General features: G+C 39.8%; 1 protein-coding gene across 4 annotated transcripts; it reads left to right on the top strand.

The window, feature by feature from the left end:
• Positions 1-413: 413 nt before the first annotated feature.
• HNRNPR (heterogeneous nuclear ribonucleoprotein R) lies at positions 414-23,075 on the top strand. 4 transcript variants are annotated; one of them, XM_066335218.1, is made up of 11 exons: positions 414-540; positions 6,681-6,846; positions 9,139-9,257; positions 9,670-9,777; positions 10,317-10,430; positions 14,718-14,894; positions 16,841-16,976; positions 18,070-18,275; positions 18,934-19,083; positions 21,152-21,273; positions 21,773-23,075. In XM_066335218.1, exons 1-11 carry the CDS (start codon positions 466-468, stop codon positions 22,383-22,385), a joined length of 1,986 nt encoding a protein of 661 aa, XP_066191315.1. In that variant the 5' UTR covers positions 414-465; the 3' UTR covers positions 22,386-23,075. The 4 variants fall into 4 exon arrangements, with proteins under 4 accessions (XP_066191315.1, XP_066191317.1, XP_066191314.1 ...); XM_066335217.1 differs by having other exon boundaries at positions 425-540; positions 6,678-6,846; XM_066335220.1 differs by lacking the exon at positions 6,681-6,846 and having other exon boundaries at positions 419-540.
• Positions 23,076-24,615: the final 1,540 nt, after the last annotated feature.

Here is a 24,615-nt window from a genome sequence, read left to right as displayed (position 1 = left end):
TGCGGCCAGCCCCGGTCCGGGGGCTCACAGGAGGCACGGCTCGGAGAGCAAGGAGGCCCCAGCGGCAGGCAGGGCCGCTCCGGGGTCCCGGCACACGGCGGGGAGCAGGCCCCGGGGCGGCCGCGGCTTCGTCCCCTCAGCACAGGCCCCGCCTCGCCCCGCGTGCCCGGGGCGGGGCCGAGCGCAGCGGCCCCGCGCGCTCCCTTTGTTCGGGCCGCGGGCGGCGCTGCCCCTTTAAATGCCCCCGGTCCGGCCCTACCGGCGCGCCGGGTGGAGGGCGCCTCGCGATTGGTTACGGCGCCTCCCTCTCATTGGCCGCCGGGAGGAATGGCGCGTCCCGCCCCTCGAATCTCATTGGCTCCGCCGGCTGCCCGTCCGCAGCGCGGGCTCCTGAGTGGGCGAGGCAGCGGTCCCTGGAAACAGTTCCGGGAAACCCCGCGTGCTGCCGGGGTCGCGCCGCCGTCCATGAGGAGAAGGAGGAGCGCGCGCCATTTGCCGTCGCTGCTTGGGCCCGAGCTGCGCCGCGCCGGCCCCGCTCCGGTGAGTGCCGGGGCCTCCCCGCGGGGCAGGAGCGCTCCGTGGCCGCGCCGAGCCCTCCTGCGTGGGCCCCGCGAGGGGACGGGCAGCGTGGGCTGCGGGCAGGCCCGGCGCGGGCGGGGACGGGCCCGGGGCGCTGGCGCGGCGGAGCGGAGGGGGGCGGGGGCCATGGCGGGGCTGCTCCGCGGGCAAGGCGGGCGGGCGCGGGCGCGGGAGCGGCGCCGGGGAGGGGCCGGGGGCGGGCCCGGCGGCGGGGGGGGTTTGGGGGGGCGGCCCGCTCCGCCCAGCCGTGCGGATCAGGGTTGCATGTGACGGGCGGCCGCGGACGCGCCTCTCCCGGGGCTGTGGGTCGGGTCGGGTCCCCGCTCGCTCCCTCCGGGCTCTTAATGCCGCACCAGCCCTGGCGGCTGATGTTGTGCCCGGTCCGCTCTGCCCGCGGGCACAGAAGAACGCTCTCAGCAGCAAATGCGTCGCTGTCGCAGCGTGCCCTTAGATCTTAGGTAGCGCATAATGTGGTAGAGCCGGGAGGGACAGCTGCAGCCACCCGCAGCGCTCCGCTCTGCGCTTCCTACTGCCATTAAGGAAATAACGCTTGTCAAGTACTTAAAGGGGAAACTATCCGAAGTTTTGTTGTTAAGACGTTGTTTTTCTTAAATTAACTTTTGTCGAAAATCCTTTGCTAAATCTTAAGAAGTTTTGCTTAAATGCATCATCATTGCAAATAATTTAAGAGTAATACTTTATTTACTCGGTCTGAGCAGCCTTGTTACCTGTCAGTATTTGAACATGCTACTTAGCTGTGCTGGACTACTCTTTTTGAAACAGTGTGTTGGGTTCCCTTTCCCATGTTTATGGCTCTAAAGGATCCCACCGGCACTTCGTGCTGCAAAAGGACGTTAGTGCTCATGAAGCTCGTGCTTTGGGTTTTTGATTGGTTGGTTTTTTTTTTTTTTTTCTTTTAAACTACACTTTAACACAGTTTTTTTTTTTGGTTTTGGTTTTTACTTGTAAAAATAACCTTAACGAATTTTGCATCTCGCAGTGTAAGGTTTTTGTAACCTACACAAAATGTAGTGTTTGCAAACGAGCAGTGTTTGCTTGATAATTTTGCATCCTTGAGATTGTATTTCCCGCAAGCATTACATGTCCTTACCTCTTGGATTTTCTGTCTAGGTGAGCACTGTTGAAGTAATACTCGAGTCTCCTGCTAACACTCAAGTTCACAGTTTAGTCAAAAATCCCAATACTCCCGGCTTTGTTAGACAGACATCTGCAAAATTCTCTGAGGATAAATTCTTCAGAGCAGAGCTCATTTTTGTTGAAGTGTTGCTTGGAACTGGAGTACCAGGATTGTTGTTTAGTACAACCCAAATGAGCTATGAATAGCCAACTCCAGTGAGAGATGAGCATGAGCAGAGAGTTTATGGTTTAGGTTAGCAAAAAGTAGCAGCTGTTGGTGCAGTCAGTGTTTTTTCATGGCACTGAGGGGCACGTTGCTCACCTGCTGTGCTAAAGTCATCTCCCAATCATAGTTGTGTGGGTACTGAAGCAGAGTTTGTTTCTCTGTGGGCTGTGCTGTTCTCTTGCTTAGCATCGTACTGGAGGTTCTCAGATTTTTCTAGGAGGCTGTGGAGTGAGCAAAGCTGAGCTGGAGAGGTGAGGGTGCTGGCTGCATTTTGGCTTACAGGTAGTGAGAAATCCTGGCTGCTCTGTGAAGGTCTTCAGGCTGTGATGACTTCAAAATAAGGTTCCTTGTAATTCGTGCTAAGAAACACTTAGCATATGATAATTAAGCCATTAAAATGTGCTTTCTGTGATTGAATGAGCTAAGGTACAGAAGAAATGGCCATAATGCCTTCATGTGCAGAATAAAGGGCCCACCCTTTTGTACATGCCTTCATGTGCAGAAATGTTTCTGAACAAGTGAGGTTTTAATAAAACCCCAGTTCAATTTTTAGATGTGAATTCTTATTTTACCCCCCACTTGTATGTTTATCTTCCTTGCTTGACAAGAACCTTGAAGTGTGAGGCATTCTGTAGGGACTGCACTTGTTTTCTTGTGGTCCATTAAAACAACAAAACCAAACAAATGTCCCCCAAACTTCCTTTGGTGTTATTTTTCACATGGTTTAACTTAACTGCTTGATATAGATAATATATTGGTTAGAAGGAGTAGCAATGTGAGCAAGTGGAATGACTTTGGTGCAGAGTTTTTATGTTTGCTTTAGTTGGCTTCCTGTGCCACTGAGCTAAACAAGTTCCATTCCTGCATGAAACTCAGTTTTCAGCAGCAAGACCAGTATTGGTATATAATCACTGTGAAGTTCATTATGGTTGTTTTAGATATTGTCCTTTTGCCAGAAATTTTCTGTTCCTTCTCAATTAAGCTGTTCCTAAGCATGTTTTGAGTTAACTAGACTGAATTTATAATTAATTGGATGGAGTTATACTTAGATAGTCTGTAGGTGGCAACCTCTGTTAGAGGCATGGTATGAGATAAAGGGAATAGTACCATCATGGCTGTTTAACCAGTGATTGTCAGATTAAGGCTGTGATCAGGGATCACTTTTCAAGATGCCACACACGATCAGGACCACACCTCTGTTAATTTTTTTGTTTTGTTTTCCAGAAAAATAACTAATTGAACCGTTTGAGTTGTGAAACACTGGAAGCACTTGTAATTTTAACTTCCTACTTATCATGTGAGAGCTTAGAAAAGAGACTAGTAACTTTGTAAATTACTCTCGAGATGCAGGAATTTTGGATGAAAGATAGCGAACAGCCAAACCTATGCTTTTTATCATTAAGTATTTACAGTCTTCAGAAGAGCATTGTTTGCAACACCAGTGTGAAATTTGAAACAAGACCCTGGTGTGCAGTTAGGAGGTGGTGAGGGCAGGTGACATCTTAAGCACCAGTGAGACTTCTCCTTGCCCATGTAAAATTGTCCCTAATGTCTGTTCATTACTTCTGCTCATTTGGTAAGCATGGTTTTGTGTACACTGTTCTAAATTCTGCTTGTTTTAAAAACAAATACATATCCCACATGTACTTATATACAAAATTCTTTACCTATAATCCACCTTTTACTATTAATCCACCTGAGTCAACCAGTCTCCCTCTTTTCTGGATATTTTAATATCTTGTTTAATACAGATGCAAACCTGACTTTATGTGCTGCTCCTCTGCGTGGCTGGTCTGTCACAGGCTGAGTCACACTGCACATGCAGACAGAGGGAGCACTCCTCTTTAACATGCTTTCCATATTTTTTAGAGGAGAATAAAAATGTTAAAGTAATCATTGTGTGTTTTACTTACTAGATGAAATTTAGTTAAAAATATTTTTCTTGGTAGCTACAACTAGCTGATGTTACCTAGCAGGAGAGCTAAACAGTGTTTTTCAGCTATGACTGTCACCCTCATATCTCTGCTGAACTCAGAGGGAAGATTCAGTGTTATAAGAGATGCAATTTTGCTTGTTGGTGATGGTGGAAGAAAAGTCAATTTAATCTCAGATTTCAGGGCAAGCTTGCCAAGCCATTAGGTGTTCTATTGCTATATCTGCAAGAAGGAATATATGTCTTCTGGATGCTCTTGGTATCTGAATATTTTGGCAGCTGTGTCACTTCAGAATTTTCTACAGTATAGGAAAACCTTTTAAATGAAGTTTGTGTGACAGGAAATTGCTAAAATTTGAGCACCCAAACTGAACATGCATTGCATTTGATTTTAGTTCTTTATGAAGATACTAATTCTTAAGCAAAAATAAACAATACAGCTAGTGAATTACAAAGCTGAGTATGAATTTAAATTGCCTAAAAGGCTACTTTAAAAAGCCTTTGAGCTGTGATGCTGTGTAGTAATCTGATTCTTGGGGTTAGGTATTGCTCCCCACACTGCTGTGGGATAATGAAGGCTGATACCTTTTTGTGCTGTGGATGTTGCCTGTCAGAACTTTCAGTCACTGTACTCCAAAGGAGATGTTTCTGCCTGGGCACAGCATAGCTTGTCCACTTTTTGTTCACTTATAGGCAACACTGAAAGAAGTGTTGAACTTCTGGGTGTGTGACACTTGGAGGCTGTTCTGGGTTAACAAAAAATTCTCCTTGAGTGTCACCGTAAGTAAGCCCTTGTAGTTCAGAAGGTAACTAGTAATTGCTTCAAGTAAATTTTCTGTATTTATTTGTTGCTGTAGCCTCTCAGTTCATCATGGGTTTTTTTTTTTCCTGTGTACAGAGAAGACAGTATATGTGTAATTAAATGATTTTATAAGGCAGTAGGAAGGTGAACACAAAAATGCCCTCCTCTTTGTATCTTTTTTGTGTGTCTCAGCTTGTGAGTTTTTGAGAAGAAGGGTTGAGAATGGTACTGTACCCAAAGCATTTTTTGGTGTGATTAAACCCCCTCTGCCCTGCACTGTTTCAAATTTGAGATCTTGCCAAGGCTGTCTAGCAAGCAGACATGTAGCTGAGTTTTGCCTTCTGTGATGTTCATAACTTAGAGAAAATTGATGTTCAGTAGTCTTTTGATAGTTAATACCTGTAAGGATAGGTAAGCATTATTGTAGCTTCCAGTAGCATTTGTTTTTCTTCTCTAATTAGGCTATAGTTGCTTTTAAGTAAAGTGAATTGGTTAGAAAGTAATTCCTCTTTGTCAAGTAACAGAATGTGTGTGTGTATATATATGCCATGTAGCTATGGAAAACTTCCTTTCTTTTCCACGCTAATGGCTTAAAGAAGTGGCATCTGACAGAAACAGTGTGAGGCTGCTTTACATGTCTCTAAAATTGCCCTTCAAGATTAGACAGCTTTAGTAAAATCGCTCCTGTCTGAAGAAAAATGATTTGGTGTTTTTCTTCCCTTGCTCTAGCTTGCAAATCTTCATAGGATATCTTCCAACCAGTTCATGAGCTGTAGTCTGGAAGGATTGAGTGTTCAAGGGACTGTTAGAGGTGTGCTTGTGCTTGGAGACTTGTTTTGCAGTGTAGTAAATAGCTTGAGGCCTCAGCATTTTTTTAAAAATGTGTTCGTGAATCATCTTCATACCTGTATTCCAGCACTTAATTGCATTGCTCCAACCATGCTGCATTGTCTACCTGGTTATCATTTCGCTGCTGCTCATCAACTTCTGCCCTATCGTTTAAAGCCTGAGGCTTTTTTAATTTCTGAACCTAACAGCTGATCATCCTTATGTTCTCCGCCGGGTAGTTGAATTGTCTCTTGTCAGCCTTTTTATTTGAAAGCACTGAATATCAGCTGGCTGACTAATTGGGAAATTGAAACAGTCTTTAATGAATTGGGCAAAGCCCACTGGAATTGTCTGAGAAGATAGTTGTGCATTTTTCGGGGCACGTATTCGGAATCAGTTTGTTAATTCTGAAAGCAAGTACTTTTCTTAATATAAAGAACTGAAGATGCTGCAGTCATGCCTTCCTTTTAAACCAATAAGGTATATACTGTTGAAATAGTAGCTGTGATTTGTGCAGCTCCTATTTGAGGGAAACTGAAAGCATGGAAACTGTTGCATTACAGCTTCAAATGACAATGTCCATCAAAGTGCAATTTTTCTCTTTCTGTCCTTGAGCTCTGACAGCGTCGTGAGAGAGCGTGTGGCTAGTCTTGTGCAGCATGTTGGGTTTGAAGGAAGACATGGCAACAAGCCAAGCAAGTGGAAATAAGTATTGACAAGAAACAAGTATTAACATTTTTATACCTTAAGCTACTCTGCAGGGTTATGTGTTCACTACATTTTAAATTTTGTTTTAAAAGTAGCGGAACGGGAAATGGAAATAGCACTAGATCTCGTGAGTCTTTGCTGAAGGATGTTATTGCCATGTCCCCATACATTCTAGCTGCTATGGTAACCAGTTAATGACAATCAGTAGATGGAGTTCAGACATTGTTATGTACATGAAGTACATTTTTAAAAAGTTATGTAAATTCTTCCATGTACATTTTCCACAGTATTAAGGGTTGTACTTTCTTTTGAAACTTAGATCAGCTGCATCCAAAAAGTATTAAATAAAACTTGATACAGGTGATTTTGCAGCATGTATACAAATTAGTTTAGATAAATCATGCATTGTCCTACAAACTAGTTATTTCTGGCTTATTGTAATATAGCTCCTGAATTTTTTCCAGCAGCATAATAAAATGGCTAATCAGGTGAATGGTAATGCGGTACAGTTAAAAGAAGAGGAAGAACCAATGGATACTTCCAGTGTAACTCACACAGAACACTACAAGACACTGATAGAGGCAGGCCTCCCACAGAAGGTGGCAGAGAGACTTGATGAAATATTTCAGACAGGTATAATATGCATTTCTTGTTTCTGATTGGTTATGAAAGTGAGGGCATACCATTTTCAAATTTTTATAGATTAAGAGTTAAAAATTCGTTGTTTTTGATCTGTGTAGCTCTGAATGTTTTGCTACTTTGATTTCCCTAAAGGCAAATTGGGTTTGACATTGACTAATTACTTGACACATCCTTGGAGTTGTATGTGATATCTTAGTTGCTTTAGGGCACAGAGCACTAGTTCCTTACACGTCAAATGAAGATGTATGTTTCCGCATACTAAACTGTACATTTTTTTTTTTCTTCAGTCTGAATCATCATTTTGCTTTTACGTTTCTACTGTCACTGTCACAGTGATTCTAAAACACTCAAAGGCTGGATAGGTGACTTAGTGAGGGAAGCAACTAGCTTGTCTTGCCTGGGACTACATTTGAATTGAGTCTGCCTGTGGATTTTTTGTTCTCTCTAGTTCTGAGTGGACAGTTGAATCCATGTTGGTTATTACACTGAAATGTTCAGCCTGACACTAACAAAGTTGAGGACTAAGCTATCTAGCAACTCGAGTAATACCTTGCTGGTAGCAAGTGGTCTCTGCAACTTCTAAAGAGGTTTCTTTATATACAGAGGTTTTCCTATTTTGTTTTTATAACCACCCTATTTTATCTTATAGTCAGAGGCTTTCTTTTCCTTTTTAGAGTGTGTTCTGTGAACAGATTTACAAGAAGCAGTAGAACTGCTCTATGTGTTTATCTCGAATGCCTGGGTGGCAAGATGACAGTTTTTGTTGAAAAGAGTTAAAATTACATTGATCAAGTGAAGGCAGTTCAAAACCACTACCTTATCAATCTTCAGTGTGAAACTGGCTCCTGTGGGTGATGTCTTTTGGAAGTCATTCACAGTGAGCTTTCTTCAAGCCTTTACCAGCTTTTATTGGCTAGAGAGATGCACTTTCCAACTGTGGGTCACGATGACGTGCACTTGATGGTCTGAGAGAAGGTGTACATAAATACCTGAGCAGAGGAACTCGTGGGGTTCTAACATGTGTTGCAGTTAGGTTGTGTTGTGAGGAGCTCTTGAGGAGTTTAAAAGCTTTTCAGCCCAGAACCTGACTACCAAGTATAATTCCACTGCATGAGTAACCTGAAAACATTTATTTACACTTCATTAATGCCACTGAAGATGTTTGTATTGTGGAGGGGTTTGTTAGTGAAGCAAACTACTTTTGACACTTGAGCCAAATTTGGAGTTGAATTTAGAGATTTTTTTATCTGCTGAAATCTATGAAAGAAAGATACAGGTGCCTTCCAATATGCAGGATCACTTCTGAAATGTAGTCCTTGGGCTTGGCACTACTGTGCATTTTCCAAATCAAGTAGCAGTGGAATAATCTGTGTAATTTGGAGATCAAGCTGTTGCAAAGTGTGTGGAGTTTTTGGTATTTGTCCTAAATTTGGATGTATGATTTTAAAAGTGTAAATATCAATCTATGTGTCTGACTCCACAACTGATGCAAGTGCATTACAAAAGGAAAAAAACCACAAAACCTTGTAAAGATCCTTGAAAAGAAAGTGCTTCAGAACTGGTCCAGTGTTTCTTGGGGGAGTCTGTACCTGTAAAATTAACATTAGCTTTTTTGGGTACATAGCAGGGCTCAAAACAATACCTTTTTGAATTTTGGCTCTTGGGACTGCATAGAGCAACAAAATAAGTTTTAAAACCCCAAACACTGTTTAAGATATGCATGAAGTCCACTGACTCCTGCTTTTTTGAAGCTGGAGGAAAGAGTGAACAAATAATTTTTGCTTCCTAATATTTTGTGGGGTAGAGCTTCCTAGGTGTTGGGTCATCAGTTGGGTAGCTCCTTTTTCCCATACAATAGGATACTTGTAACGTTCACCTGTCAGTTTACTCTAGAACAGCTCAACTCAAGACAAGGAAGTGTGGAACCTAAAATGAGGGATAAACAAACAAAATTCAAATTATTAAAAGTGAGCCAGAGTTCATTGTTTCAGACCCTGGTGTATAATACTGCTTTGATGCATCAGATTGCATTCTTGAATGCTAGAAAACTGTTACACATGGGATATAATCTTGCATGTCAGTTAGTGTTTAGGTATATACATTTTAATTTAACTTTTTCATTGTACTCATATTCTTTCATATACTTGTGTAGGAATATATAATTAAATGTCTAATTCTGTTGCTATGAAATGTAACTTTTCTTGCTTTAAAAACAAACTGCATAGTTCTTAGTTTGTATGAAATTCAATGGAAATCTGTAACTTCTTTATCTTTAACTTTTAGGGTTGGTAGCTTATGTCGATCTTGATGAAAGAGCAATTGATGCTCTTAGGGAATTTAATGAAGAAGGAGCCCTCTCTGTATTACAGCAATTTAAAGAAAGTGACCTGTCGCATGTACAGGTAAGGTGAGAGCCCCAGGAGTGTGAGCACATGAGTATAAATAGTGTTCTGGCACTACTGGCAGGAGAGTTGTGACTTATTCACTGCTGTATTTTATCTCAAACCCAAACAACAAGTTTGTTAAAAAGTGCCTTAAATGTGTAGGTATTTGAGCACAAAGCAAAAGCTCCCAGTTAATAAAAATATGTGTGCAATTGAGAAAATAGGTTAAAATGCTGTTTGGAATCTGATGACTTTTTCAATCTAACAAGTTCGTTCAATTAATTGTTCTATTTTCCTGAAGGATTCTTTTGACATTTGATTTATTGCTTTGACTTGAAGTAGTGACTTCATGGTGTGGAGTGTAAGATTCAGTGGCTTCCCAGGGCTTGTCATACACACAATTGAATTATTTTGTAAATTGTATCTACAGAACAAAAGTGCATTTTTATGTGGAGTTATGAAGACCTACAGGCAAAGAGAGAAACAAGGCAGCAAAGTACAGGAATCAACGAAGGGACCAGATGAAGCAAAGATTAAGGTAACACTTAGAGATACTATTTATTCTGTACTAGCTGATACATTATTTGTACATAGCTTGAAGTTGAACTTAAAAAGCATCAATACCACCTGGATAAGTATATTCATACTTGTCTTTGAAGAAGTGTGTGTTTGATAGAAGTTCTGTAGAGAGGGGTGAGGGGTTGTTGGTAGTGCAGCTCTTTCTGATGACACAGTTGCCCAAATTTAAGCTCTGTAAAAACACTGTTATCTTGTCAAGAATTGTCTCAGTTGTCTGGCATTCTGCACTTCTTGGGGTGCTACATATAAAATGGAAAAATAAGGGAAAAGACAAATAAGTTCTTTCCAACAACCTTGTAATATAAAGCAAATGTTGCTGTTTATGATAGCTTCTTAAACCCACTAAACAGCAGGGTTTTGTAGGTTCTGTCTCTTCATATATACCTTATCAAGCATGGCAAAGAGCAGATAAAGAATTGCTTATCTTGGAATGCTTTTTTTGTTCTGTATATTTTAACCCACTGCTCTCTCTCCTGTAAATCTGACTTTTTTTTTCAGGCTTTGCTAGAGCGGACTGGTTACACTTTGGATGTAACTACAGGACAGAGGAAATATGGGGGTCCTCCTCCAGATACTGTATATTCTGGTGTTCAGCCTGGCATTGGAACAGAGGTTGGTATATACAGACTAATCTGATAATTGCTTTGTATATTTATGCAAATTCATAAACAGGAAATGCTCGAAAATAAACCATATTTCAAGTTTAACGTATTGTAGAGGAAAATACATGTGTCTTAATCAGTCTTTCTTACTCCTCAGTATTCAACAAAAGCCAAGAAGATAGGTTAAAGTGGAGGGAAAAAAAAGAGGTGGAATATACTAAGAAAAAGGCTATGCAAAATGTTTTTAAAATTAAATCATCAGACTTCATGTTTCACCCTAAAGTTTACAGTCCATTGCTTGAAAAGTGACTGTGGATGCGTGAGTAGGAAATATGTGACTTCCAGATATTTGAGGCTGTTTACAAGAAATGGAATTTAAACAACACTAGCTTGGTTTCATGTAATGTGCTAAAAGCGAAAAAGACGGGTATTGTATGAAGATGCATAAAAGTTTTGAGGAAGACAGCTGAGATTAGTAATACTTAAAGATTTGTTTGCTTGCTTTTGTTTCAATCTATATGAAAAAATCCGTGATGATTGCATGGACTGATAATGAAACTGACACAGCTACTTCACTGCAAAGAGGCCATGTAGCTTCAGGTTTTTGGTGTTTTGTTTTATTTCTGCATTTAGAAAGGTGGCTTAGAGGTTGTTTACCAACTTAGTGATGTTGCCACGGTGATTATATGATGTATAAAGTGTTATTTAATTGCACCATGTCTCACTGACATAAAGAACTATCTTTTTACTGACAGGGTGGTCAGACATTGAACAGGCTTCCTAGAGAGCTGGTGAGTGCCCCAGGTTTTTCAGGATTTAGGAGCATTTGGCCTTTAATAACATGATTTACCTCTTGGTCAGGCCTGAAGTGGACAGGCCATTGGACTAGCTGATCACTGTAGGTCCCTTCCTACAGTGGACTGCTCTCATGACTGAAAGTCCTTGACTACTGCTCCTAAGTATATTGCCCACTGGAGGTTTGGCTCTTTAGGAGTTCACAGGAAAGCCACAAAATTTAGCTGTACTTTCATTCTGTGAAGAATTATGTTTTTATATTTTTAAGTTTCCCAAAGCTAGAACAAGTAACTTGTGGAAACTCCCTTAATAGAAATACTTCTGCCTTGAATCAGCATTAAAAGCTGTAGCAATCCCCAGCCAGCAAGTCCTAGAAATGATACCTCTACCAAATGAATGTATTACTGGCATATTGTGGTGTTTAAGGGCTGATTACTGATTTAGACATGCTGTTTGGTTTGACAGCCTGAAGATACTGAACGTGTTGCTGAAACTGGTGTATGTTCTGTGAAATGTAGACTTCAGCTCTTTCTGTGGAGCTCTGAGGCATAGTGATCAATTTAAACAGGACCCTAGGATTTGGTGGTAGGCAGAGCATATTTGCACATAAGTGGTGAGATCATTGTGGGTATTTTCTGCCACAATGAGGTAGGTGAGGTTTTGGTTTTTGTGGTGTTTTTTTTTTTTTTTTCCCTTTTTTTCTTAAGCTTTTGAGAACCACTTCTCATTTATTCCTGACACTTTTGGTTATATAGTAGTGTATATGCTCCTTTTCCAGTGTTAGAGATCAAAAGAATTTTAGGAAGTATTCCTTTGGATTGTGACAGTGCATTTTTTCTGTCTGAAACTCATATAAATAGTACTGAAGCTCTTGTAGCTTTTGTCAGCTCAGATATGTTAATGCAGAGCTGTCACTCATGACAATAACAGCAAACATTTGGTTCTTGAGGATACCCAAGTACTGTTATTGATTAGAGGATGTGTACTAGGTAGACTTCCTTCCCTCTAAGGTGCATCAGGTCTTTCTACTGTAAATATCTGTACACCAACTAATTTTTAAAACATAAAGTGGAATTCATTGAATGTTAACTGTAGCTTTAGCTCTCAAGATGTAGGTGAACATCTTGAGAGCTAAAGCTAAATTATGCAGTAGAGCTGAAGTGTTAATAACCTGTGTTTGGGTGGTCAGCATGTTGAAGATTAACAGACTGGCACAATGAACACTTGGATGAAAGGATTATGTGGGAGCAGCAGTCTCAGGTATTTTTTTAAAGTGGGTAAGCTTTAAGAGCAGTTGGACTTTTTCGGAATGTGATTCTGTAGTAAAGACAAAACTACAGCTGTGCAGAAGGTTTTAAAGAAGAAAACAATGGCAATAGGATTTGTGATATAATACTGAGTGTTGTGAAGGACTTGCTGCTCCACTCTAAGGCATTATGCTTATAGTGAGGTCACATGATGTTGATATTTGGTATTTGGGGTGTATATTGATGAGAATAAAAGCAGTTATTTGGGTGTTTCCTCTCATTACACTCACTTTGTTCTTTGCATTTGTAAGACAATGATAACTGCTTATCTTGAGGGACTTGTGCACGGCTCCTTTGTTCTGCTTAAAATTTCTACTGTCTTTGTTTCTCTGCCTTTTTTACCCTTTTTTAGACCTGCTGTTCTTTTTAAAGTTAAAAGATAGTTGGAAGAGTTTCAAAGACTTAATTTTTTTTTCCTTCGAGAAGACAAAGTCTACTCTGTAAGCATTTATTTGGGAAATTTAGGGTTATGTTTGAACCTGTGCATCCTCTTAGCAAGCTGTGAGGAGACATAGGTTTGCTTATGAAAATGCTTGAACTGTATTTCTTCACTTAGCTATCCTTCAGAGTTTTAGTCCCTAGCAGGTTGTTTTATAACACATGCTCAACACTTTAAATACTCTGTCACACTGCTGCGTGTCTTCAGAGGTTTTTCTATAAACCACCAGACTACTTTTGAGAAAACAGTCAATCTCCATAATGTCTTTTAATTTACAGATAAGTTTTCCATTCTTTGAGATGCTGAAGCTCTTGTGTTTATTGTCAAGATGTCAAGAAGTATCACAGTAAGGGTGATTTCTAAAGGGAATGTTCATATTCTGTGAAGGAAAATTAATTTAGTGGTGGTGGTAAAGAAACAAAATGAGTCCTTTAATTGAAAGATAATAATTGATGCATGTAGCTTCTCAAACTCTGCTTGGGTCTGTGTGTTCTATGCTGATTGAGGTTTTGTCTTTTAAAGCTGCAAATCAGTTAGAATTAAGTGTTCTAGAAGTAATGACAATGTAAATACCTATCTAGAGGAATACCTTAAGCTTAACAAGGAGATAGTGGGGAAAACCTTTTGGTTCTGCCAATAAACTTTCACTTACTGTGATAAATCAGTTTCCTTTCTTTTCTCCCCAATAAGTTATGTTCAGGCAACATTCACACTGAACTGAGAGAGGCTAAGCTTGTAAGTAATGTTCTAGAAACTGAATTTTAGGAATATCTGTGTAAAATGAAATGTCTAGAAGATCTTCCATGTATCTCCAGTTAGTCATGTTCTCCTCATGGGTTTGTTACACAAGTGCTCACATGGGCATTCTGAGTGTCTTTGGGTCTGAAATTCTTCAATATGATGAGATACAATTGTGACAAGGCCTTAGTGAGGAGGAAAGTGTTGACTCGTGGCTTATTTTCCTACAAAATAATGTTTGAAGTTAAAATAAATGTATTTTGATTTCAATGGATGTTTGGAATGTTTTGTTTTGTATTAACATGGAAGAGGTTTTGAGAACTTGGAGGAGAGCTGCAGTGATTAAACAATGGGGGAGATCTTTCTGGGGAGACTTCAGCTAAAGATATTAACTCCTTAATAAAATATAACCCAAGTTAATTGTAAGGAACAAAACCACAAGAACTCACCGGTTTGCTGAAGTAAATATTAAACATTCCATTGGTGGAAGCTGAAACAAGTGCAGCTGAGAAACAAGACCACAGTATATATTAAAAGTGGAAACCATGCATCAAGCAATTAAATGGAAATTATTATTATTATTATTAAATTATTTTTCCATCTCTGTAGCTTTCCAAGGAAGATTAATTTACAGAGGGATTTGAAAATACTGCAAGAGCAAGGAAGTGCTTGGCCTGCTTTAACATATGATACCCAACTAGATAGTTTGTAGGGTCTTAGTTTTTAATTGCCAAAATTAAAACCAGGTAAGAATCTTTGTCTCTTCAGCAGGGAAAATTCACAGCCTCTTCAATATAAATAACAAACCCAAGTTTTCTGTGTGTACAGATGGCAGGAGGATTAGAACACGTGAGACATACAATTACATCAGCTGCTGTAAAGGCTGCCCTGGTGACTGCAGAGTTTCTGCTCTGCTGGTTTATCTGCGTTGTTCTTCCTTTCCCAGGAATTTTCAAGTGTTAAGAAATAACTTGTATGTTTGAAAAAGCTTTGTTTCAAGTGTCCTCTTCCTTTTTAGGTTTTTGTTGGTAAAATTCCCCGAGACCTGTATGAAGATGAGTTGGTACCACTCTTTGAGAAAGCTGGTCCAATTTGGGATCTGCGTCTCATGATGGATCCTCTTTCTGGTCAAAACAGAGGTTATGCTTTCATTACCTTTTGTAGTAAAGATGCAGCACAAGAAGCAGTCAAACTGGTGAGTTAACTTACTTCCAGACTTACAATACAAAGTAAATAGCTAACATGTTGGTAATTTCTTAAGTAATGAAGTCTTTAAAGCATCTGTTGACAGACTCAATTTTATTTTCTTAAAAATTGCCTCCTGATTTCATTAGTAAGTACAGGTACTTAAAAGACTATTATCTGCTGTGCCTTACTGTGGCTGATCAGAGTACTTAGGTGATTGTTAGGAGCCTACTTGATTCCAGCTAGAAAATACATTCTTTAAGCTTCAGTTTGTTTTTAGTTTCATCACCCTTTTTTACTGTAAAGAGCTACTTGGAGATGCCTTGTTTAGCTGCTGCTGCCATGGAGGAGGTCTCTGAGTTAGTTCCTTTGGTTGTTACCAGTGGCCTTTTGTTCTTTCCAGTGCTGCAGTCTGCTCACTGCTTGGAAGCTGACATGGATGCACCTAGGCAGCTTGGGAAAGGACACAGAGCAACAGGGGCTTAAAGGCAGAGACAACAGTCTGATGGGGGCCTTGCCTCTCCCGGGGAGGAAGGAGTAGAATTAGGCAGACTGGGATGGATCTCCCAAGATTTTGGATATGGCTGTCAAATATTTTATATACTTTCAAGAAAAACAGGTGAAATGCCTTATCTCAATTGCTTTAGTGGAATTCAGCTCATCCTGAATGAGGTATGAAGAAGAGGGGTAAAACCTGAACGCCTTAGTTAAGCTGGTGGGTGCAAGGAAACCTGTAACCTGGAAAAACTTAAAAGTAGTTAAATCCATGTGGGCATTCTCCTTGTGTCAGCAAGGCACCAGTGGGAATGGGATTGATTGTAAGCAAAATGGCTTTGTATAAGATACAGTGTGAAAAGTAGATTCAGGTTAGTAAGTTCGTGGCACCAGAACAAATTGTAGTGTGTTAGGAATTACTTCAGTATATGAAGGAAAATTCTGAAATGCTTTTGTCTGCCTTGCAGTGATCTTATTTGATCACTGTGGCCTGTGTTAAGGCCTGTGTTGTTAAGGCCTGTGGTGCCTTAACATCCTTGTAGAATATAAAGAAGGTTCCTGAAGGTCTTGCTGTCATTTTTAGGGCTCATGTCTCAGCTAGAGTTAGAATGGCTAAAAACCTCCTTTTCAAGAATTGCGTGAGATTTTCAGAAGCTAGCTGATGATGAAACATCCATCCTCTTCACTGTGTTTGAAAATCCTGACTAAAAGAGTCTATCTTGAATTTTTTTTCTTTTTAAAAAAAGCTGAATTCTTCTTTGAAGGCCTGTTGGGAGTCTTGGTTTTCAGAGTGATCCAGCTGTTGGTAAAGGCATGAAGCAATGGACTAGATTTTTTTTCAATAGAAGTTTTAAATCTTGGCAGTAAAGTTTTTTAATCCTGTCATTTTCAAAGTCAAAAATATGCCTGCTATTTGGGGTGGGACAGAAGCCAGGTCACAGACTGATTTAGACTGTTGATTGTCTTGGCAAACATTCTGTGTTCAAAGCTATCCAAGGAAAGAGGAAGAACTCCCAGTATCTTTAATGCCATGTATTTGCTTACTGATAATAGCAGCAGCAGTTGACTGACAGCAGAGGAAGCAGTAACCAGTTGCTAGAAAGATCTTTCAAGTCTGAGATAAACATTAGGTGAATAAATTTATCCCATGAATTTCCATATGGTCCCATGTTGTTCCTGTTACTGCTGCTTGTTTTGTTTTGTTTTGTGGGGTTTTTTTGTAGCCTTCCATTCAACAGCACTTCTGAAGTTTGTGGAAATCCTAAGCTTGGCACTGTACTTCCAAGTGAATGCTGACACAAAGACAGCTGTTCTAGGAATTCTCTTGCAATGCCAGTTCAATATGCTATGTATAAAAGTAGCAGATGATGAAGAAAAGACCTGATTTTATGATCTGGGGATATTTTTATGTATAGTGTTGTATTATATTGATAAAGCAAATCAGTTGCTTTGCTTTTTCAGTGTGACAACTATGAAATCCGTCCTGGAAAGCACCTTGGAGTATGCATCTCTGTGGCAAATAACAGGTTATTTGTTGGGTCAATTCCAAAGAACAAAACTAAGGAAAACATATTGGAAGAATTTGGTAAAGTCACAGGTAAGACTTGCTGAGTCCCAGAATACCATTTAGTCTCTGTTATGTAGGTCTAGTTGTTTGACAAACGTGTTCATGTATCATTTAAACTACTTCCAAGTTGGATTCCAAGTGTGATTTCGTTACAGGTTTTATGTATGTCCTGTATCTTAAGGTGGAGTGTAAAGGGACTTGTGTTTAAGTGATTGTTAAATGAATGATAATGTAACTTTACAATTAGAGGTGGAAACAGCTCAAATTAACTCAGAAGAACCAGCACACATGAACTCAGAAAAAAATGAAGTCCCAGTTCTGTTACCTGTTTTAGCTTTCTGTTGAAGTCTCTGTGTTTGTTACTGGATCTACAAGAGGTTCTGCTGTCAACATGGAGAAGTTCTTTGGAGAGCCCAAAGCAAGTGTATTCCTGAGCTGTGAAGGGGAGGAGGAAATACTGAATTGGTTTAGAGGGAATTTTAGTAGAGAAGTAGTTAATAACAGACTAATTTTTGTCCCAGTTTTTCAGCATTCTCCAGTGTGTGCAGCAACTAGGAAGAAGACAAGTCAGCTCATTGCTGAAAGGGTGTTTCTGCCTTAGATAAGAGATTGAGTCACTTGCTCTTGTTCCTGTAGGAGAGCTTTAACCTCCTGCTTCTTTTTTAGGATTGCTATTTATAAGTGCTTCAGGGAAGTGGTGAAAACAGAAGGTGAATATTCATTTAGTTCTCTCTCCTCTTTTTGGAGAGATGTGGAAGATGTTCTTTCTAGGTTCCGCAGGAGGCAGGGGAGAGGTCATGTGTTAGTGCTGGCTGCCTTTCAAAGATGTAAAAATTGTTTTAAAAGTATAGAAAACTTCAACTCTGTGAGTTGTTGAGGTTGATGTTTTGCAGAGCCTAATTGTGAGGTAAGTTTGTCCTGTAGAATTTCACTTCCTAGGTGATGTGTTTCTGGGTAAATTGGATTAATATCTGCTATTTGTTTTGCTTTTCTTGTGCTCCCACCCCCTTTCAGGTGTAAAATTCAAATTCGTTACAAAACACAAGTGAAGACATTTTAGGGTAGACTCTAGATTTGTTTTTTCATTCCGTTTGAAGCTCAGTACTAAAGATCTGTTTTTCAGAGGGTTTGGTGGATGTAATTTTGTATCATCAACCTGATGATAAAAAGAAGAATCGAGGATTCTGCTTCTTGGAATATGAGGATCACAAGTCAGCAGCACAAGCTCGCCGGCGCCTGATGAGTGGGAAAGTAAAAGTCTGGGGAAATGTTGTTACAGTGGAATGGGCTGATCCAGTAGAGGAGCCTGATCCAGAAGTCATGGCAAAGGTCAGTAAAGACTTCACTGGATGCTCTTGGGAGGAATTTCTCTGTGCCATAGTCACAGAGATGTGTTCCAGCTGTTTTGAGACACAAAAAGCAATTAGAGGGCATTTTCACAGTAAACTGTGCAAATTCTGAGCACTGCTGGTGAATCACTGTTGGAAACGTGTTGTTACTATTTATTAACATCTAAACTAGTCCTGTGCAGGGTTATCCTGCTGGATTGACATGTCAGGCTGGGCATTTTCTGCTTTAGCTGTAGTCAATGCCAGGTAGGTATTGCATAAAACTGTTTTCCAGAGTGAGATGAAGATGCAGTTCAGTGTGGGGAATGATGCACTTTATCCCAGTGGTTTTGGGTAACTCTTTGCTGTCCTTGAGGTCTGTTATCAAAATTTTGCTGGGATTTGTACCATCCCAGAAAATCAGAGCTGGATATTCTTCTAATTATGGAAGGGAACTGTGGAAGGAGAGAAGTTGTAGAAACTTCATGCAGGTAACTACAAGGCACTTCTTTGTTTTTTTTAGAACGGTTACAGAATTAGTGAAGTTACCCAAATTTCTTAATGCAACAAAAAAGCGAATAGTATCTTCCTAGTTAGTAGATTCCTTTGAGATTTGACTTTTAAAGATTACAGCTTTGTTCTCATTTTTTTTCCACCAGGTAAAAGTTTTATTTGTAAGAAACTTGGCCACTACTGTGACAGAAGAAATTCTTGAGAAATCCTTTTCTGAATTTGGAAAGCTGGAAAGAGTAAAGAAGTTGAAGGATTATGCATTTGTGCATTTTGAGGACAGAGGTGCAGCAGTGAAGGTAGGTTGATTATTCTTTCCTAGGTGAGTTGGTGAGAGTACTTTATTTTGTACAAATGGTTTTAAAAATTTTCTTTGTGGTAAATACCTCAGCACCACAAACCATTTAATAAGGTTCCCATTGTGAGAATTTTAATGCTAATAATTTTGTTCCTGTGATTTCAGTAGCTAGGAGGATGTGAAACTTGAAAGAACAAAACTGTAGCAAGTTAAAAAGTAGACTGGAAAAGAGGTCTAGAGCAGTGCAGGAGAGTCTAGAGAAGAGGAAAAAAAAAATCAACCTAGACAATTTTTCTGAGGAAACACTGGCAGAAGGTATCAGTTGTCTCTCAAAGACCCATATTTAAGGGCTGTGTGTACTTTTGGAGTGACAAAAGTATCAAATAGAAAGTGGGAGGTAATTAAACAATCCTTTGTGAAGGAGAGGAAAATGGTGTTGGCAGCTCTTTAATCATTACCTGTTTTTAACTCTGCATGTGCCTGAGGTTTCTTCTTAATGACTCATTAAATATTGAAGATCATTATTGTAAGCTTTAGAGTTCTCTCCCTGTGTGTCCATGAGCTGTTGAGAAGGTCATTAATATCTCCTGTCTGTGCTTCAGTGTATTGAATTCTGTAGAAATTACTCCATCGGTTTGCTAAATCCATGGTTCATGGAGGGAAGGAGAATAGGAAGTGTTTTTTGCATTTGGGAGTCTTGAAGCAGGTATATTGTATGTGGTGAATATGGCTGCATGGACAGTTCAAGGGCTCCCTACCTGATCCTCTTATTAATTATTTAACCATTTAATTGCTTAAGTTTTTACTACACATGAGATTATGTTTTAGAATATTCTTGAGTATGGCTTTAGGATGAATATCACTCATATTTAACGAGGATGAGGTTGGTTTGGGTAAGTTTAGACCATGTCTGAGGGAGGACAAGAAATTGTTGAAACAAGGGGTAAGTCAGCAACACCTCTGGATGTGGTTTTCTGTAGTGTGTCTGTAAACACTCTCCAGCCCCTTCCCAGTACAATTACGTGCTAAATGCTCTGTTAGATTTCAGCAACTGGAAACTTGTAGCAGTTGAGAAAAAGACAGATCAAATGCATCACCAATGCTCATCTCAAGCTGGAAGCTACCACATCTGGCCCATGTGACTGCTTCATGGCCAGTAAATGAGCTTATCAATTTTGTGAGATATTTTTGTATATGGGCATGTTTTGGCTTTCATTAACATTGTTATGGTATTTATGTGTGGAATGCATGGAACTAGCTCATTGATCCTAGTGTCTACTGATTTTTCACACCTTCTTGGAAATAAATTGCCATAATATCTAATGCTTTTGAGGCATGTAGCTGTACAGACATAAAAGGTCTTCATTAATGTGACTATTAATACCCCGAAAAGTTAAATTCAAAGCAGGTAACTCCAGGTGAGAAATTGACAATGAGTCCTAATTGTACTTTGTGTATTAAGTTGTCTTTGTGGTTGTATTTGACATGAAAACTTGAACATTATTTTCTGGAGGATTCAGGACTTGCTTGATGAGATCACCAAGTTTCAGTAATTTTTTTTGGTTTTCTCCTCAAGTATGTGTCCTCAGAACTACTTGATTTTCTCAGTCATTTGACTCACATTCAGCTACCTGGGAATCCCAAAAAATAACAATTCTTTCTCTTGGTATATGCATGTTCTTCCCGGCTTAAAAGTGCAGTGAGTGTTTATATCAATGTGAGTAGTGAGAACTTGTGTGTTTCTGAAAGGTTCTTAGGAGATTCAGGAGCGTAAAAACTGATGGTGCTATGTCTGACTATAAAAATAATTCTTAATATGTTTTAATCCTCTTTTTTTCTTATGGTATAAAGAGCATATTTTTTAAAAAAACATTGCTTCCCTGTAACTGGTGAATAAAGTGTGACTTGTAAAAGTGATCTGTAACATTCTGTTTATGTAGCACAAAAGCCAAGTACATGGCACAGCTCAGCCTGGAGCAGCGCAACTGTCTGATTTCTTGCAGTAAGTTTTAGTTCCCTTTTGAATGGAAAAAAAAAAATCAGTTATTTTTCTTTTGATTTTTGTACAGGCTATGAATGAAATGAATGGGAAAGAGATAGAAGGAGAAGAAATTGAAATAGTATTAGCAAAGCCACCGGATAAGAAAAGGAAAGAACGTCAGGCTGCCAGACAGGCCTCCCGGAGCACTGCGTGAGTGTCACCTCGCACCGTGGTAATGCTGCACAGTGGAGGTCTGCTGTGAAATGGGCTGGTTTAGAAGAATCTGAATGACTTGACTTAACTTTTCTCCATGTTGCATATTGTTACTCAATAAGTGTAGCCCTGATTCCATGCCCGGGGTGTTTTGACTTTCTGAAATTCTTTTCCCAGGGATTTTTCTGTAAGCAGGACAAATGTTTTTGTAACTGTACCTATGTTATTCATTCCTTTTCCTAGGAGGGATTTCTTCTTGATGTCCCTCTGATCTGACCAATGTGATTGAACAGGTTTGCTTTTGTTTCAGCAATCAAATTGGTCTGTGTAAAAATAGTATAAAAGAGAGACACATCCCAAAAATAAAGGAGTCGTTTTCAGCCTTCTGAATCTCGGAGTCTGGGTCATTGTGGTGTAAAACAGCGTTAAATAAGGGCAAATGTACACTACATTTTGGGTTGCTTTTGGATAATTCTGTGTTTCTTTTTCTTACTAGGTATGAAGACTATTATTACTACCCTCCGCCTCGCATGCCACCTCCTATGAGAGGCCGAGGCCGTGGAGGAAGAGGTGGATATGGCTATCCCCCAGATTACTATGGCTATGAAGATTATTACGATGATTACTATGGCTATGACTATCATGACTACCGTGGTGGCTACGAAGATCCCTATTACGGCTATGATGATGGCTATGCTATAAGAGGAAGAGGAGGAGGAGGAAGGGGTGGGAGAGGTGCCCCTCCACCACCTAGGGGGCGGGGAGCACCACCACCAAGAGGTAGAGCTGGCTACTCACAGAGGGGGGCACCCATGGGACCGCCGAGAGGAGCCAGGGGGGGGAGAGGGGGCCCTGCGCAGCAGCAGAGAGGACGTGGTGCTCGTGGAGCCAGGGGCAACCGTGGGGGCAACGTAGGAGGCAAGAGAAAGGCAGATGGGTACAACCAACCTGATTCCAAGCGCCGGCAGACCAACAACCAGCAGAACTGGGGCTCCCAACCCATCGCTCAGCAGCCGCTCCAGCAAGGTGGTGACTATGCCGGTAACTATGGTTACAATAATGACAACCAGGAATTTTATCAGGATACTTATGGGCAACAGTGGAAGTAGACAAGTGAGGAGGGATTGAGAATATTGGAAACATAGAATTGGCTATAGCTCTACATCTTTCAAACAAACAAACAAACAAAAAATTGGCTTAATGTTTCATCCTTCAGTAGCGATTGGCTGCCATTTGTATTGGGCTGAAGAATCACTCTATTGTGTATATACTCGAGTCTCTTAGTTTTCTTTTTTTCATAAACGCACTTGGACATTACTGGGCTTGCAGAATTCCTGAACTCCATATGGGGTTTCAGTGCTTTTACCATTTTAGGCTTCATTTTAGCAGTTTAAAAGCAGGAATGGCACACTGTTCAATCATGATTTTGCAGAACCTCTGGTTTTGGACAGTTTCTTCTTTTTTTTTTTTTCTTTTTTTTTTGGATTTGGGATAGACTACATAGGAGTATGCTGTACATAAAAGTAAAAGCTAGTGCTTTGTCTTAGTAGTTTTAAGAAATTACAACAAATTAAGTTTTCTTGTATTGAAAATAACATGATTGTATGTTTTGCATTCCTAGAAGTAGGATAACTGTGTTTTTAAATTGTTATAACTTCACACCTTTTTGAAAATCTGCCCTACAAAATTTGTTTGGCTTAAAACGTCAAAGCCGTGGCAATTTGTTCCTTGATGTGATTGTATTTCCAATTTCTTGTTCATGTAAGATTTCAATAAAACTCAAAAATCTATTCAAAACATTACCTATTTCAAATTCAATTGTGTCCTAAAACATTATTTCATTGGTAATTCTTGTGAAAAATACTGTTTTCAAAGTATAACTGCCTATGTGAGTGATCAAATTCATGCAAAATTTCCTGTGCTTTCCAACATGTAGCACTGTGGACATCAGACTGAAAACTAGGAGAAATTTCAGACAGCCCAAAAGGCACTCACTGTTTAATTGCTATTCAATAATTTATCGGCATCTAATTTTGAAACTAATTTTTTCCTATTTAAAAGTGTTGAATTGTATCCAAGTATTCACAGAGATCAAATTTAAATCTAGTGTTCTAATGTGGAGAAGGAAGCAGATCCTACAGTGTGTTAATTTTGTTCCTTTGATGATGTCCTGTGGAGGCTGTTCTGGTAGGATCCAGCCTTATTGTATAATTGAGCATGCAAACACACAGGGAAATTATTTTGATCTCAAGCATCTTAGTCTAATCTAAAATAATATTTGACTAGGAATGAGAATTACAACTTGGGTGCTATGGCACACTAAATTCTTGCTACGGATAACACAAACATACTCTCCAGATTCTGCTTATTTCTATCTTGACATTTTAATTTGATGTTCTGCCATGATGAACAATTTGCCTTAGAATTCTCCTGCCTTATAATAAAGGCTGTTAAAAAGTTTAAGACTTTTATCTTTTGAGGGCATTGCTAGCTACATTATATTATGTGTTGCTTTGACCCTTGTCTTGGACATTCCCAGATGTCAATTTTAACTGGCAAATCATGACATTACTCTTGTGTTGCATCTAAGCCATTCTGTACCCCAATGAAGAACATTTGCTTCTCAAGAAAAGAGAGAAACAAACGGATTTATACTTTCTCTAAAGAAAACTATTGCCGGACTTCTAAATATCCAAATCCAATACATTGCTCATACTTGATTTTACAGCATTCCAAACACAGACTATTGAGGAAGTTAAACTTCAGTGGTCATACTCCTCCCTTTGTCTTCTATTCCTGTCTGGTGTCTCAAGTGTGTTATGTCAGAATATAACCAGTAAGATGAGCTTCCCTACACTGCTATGGATCTGGAATGGGATTGCAGGGTTTGAGTTGTGACCTGAATCGAAGATGTCTGTCTGCATCTCAGAAATGGGTTTGCCTGTGTCAGGCTCTTCCAATTAATAGAATTGGTCATAAGTAGCTTAAAAGGGCTTTAAAAAAATCAATAGCTAGTATGTTGGGTTTTGGTTTGGTTTTTTTTTTTCCCCACTTCATAAAGTAAATGGGGCCAAATCATGTCCTCACTGTTTCTTACCTGAGCAGTGAACTCAGAGGGCTATTGCCTGGGAATACACTTCAGGCTTTGCCTTGTGATAAGGATGTGGTTTGTAATTCTGTTTAAACACAAAGTTTTGCTGCCCTATCTATATGACTTTCTGATAGTTCTTGTAGTGCTGAGCAGAACCCTGTAGTCCCAATAAGTATTGGCTTTTCAGCATTCATTGTAAAGGGGATCTAGTACAAGAGGCTTAATTGGAATCGTGTTTCAAGTCCTCT

Source organism: Sylvia atricapilla, chromosome 24, assembly GCF_009819655.1.
Source record: "Sylvia atricapilla isolate bSylAtr1 chromosome 24, bSylAtr1.pri, whole genome shotgun sequence".
Lineage (NCBI taxonomy): Eukaryota > Metazoa > Chordata > Aves > Passeriformes > Sylviidae > Sylvia > Sylvia atricapilla.
The sequence above is the reverse complement of the archived record's forward strand: the minus strand, read 5'-3'. Positions and strand labels throughout refer to the sequence as shown.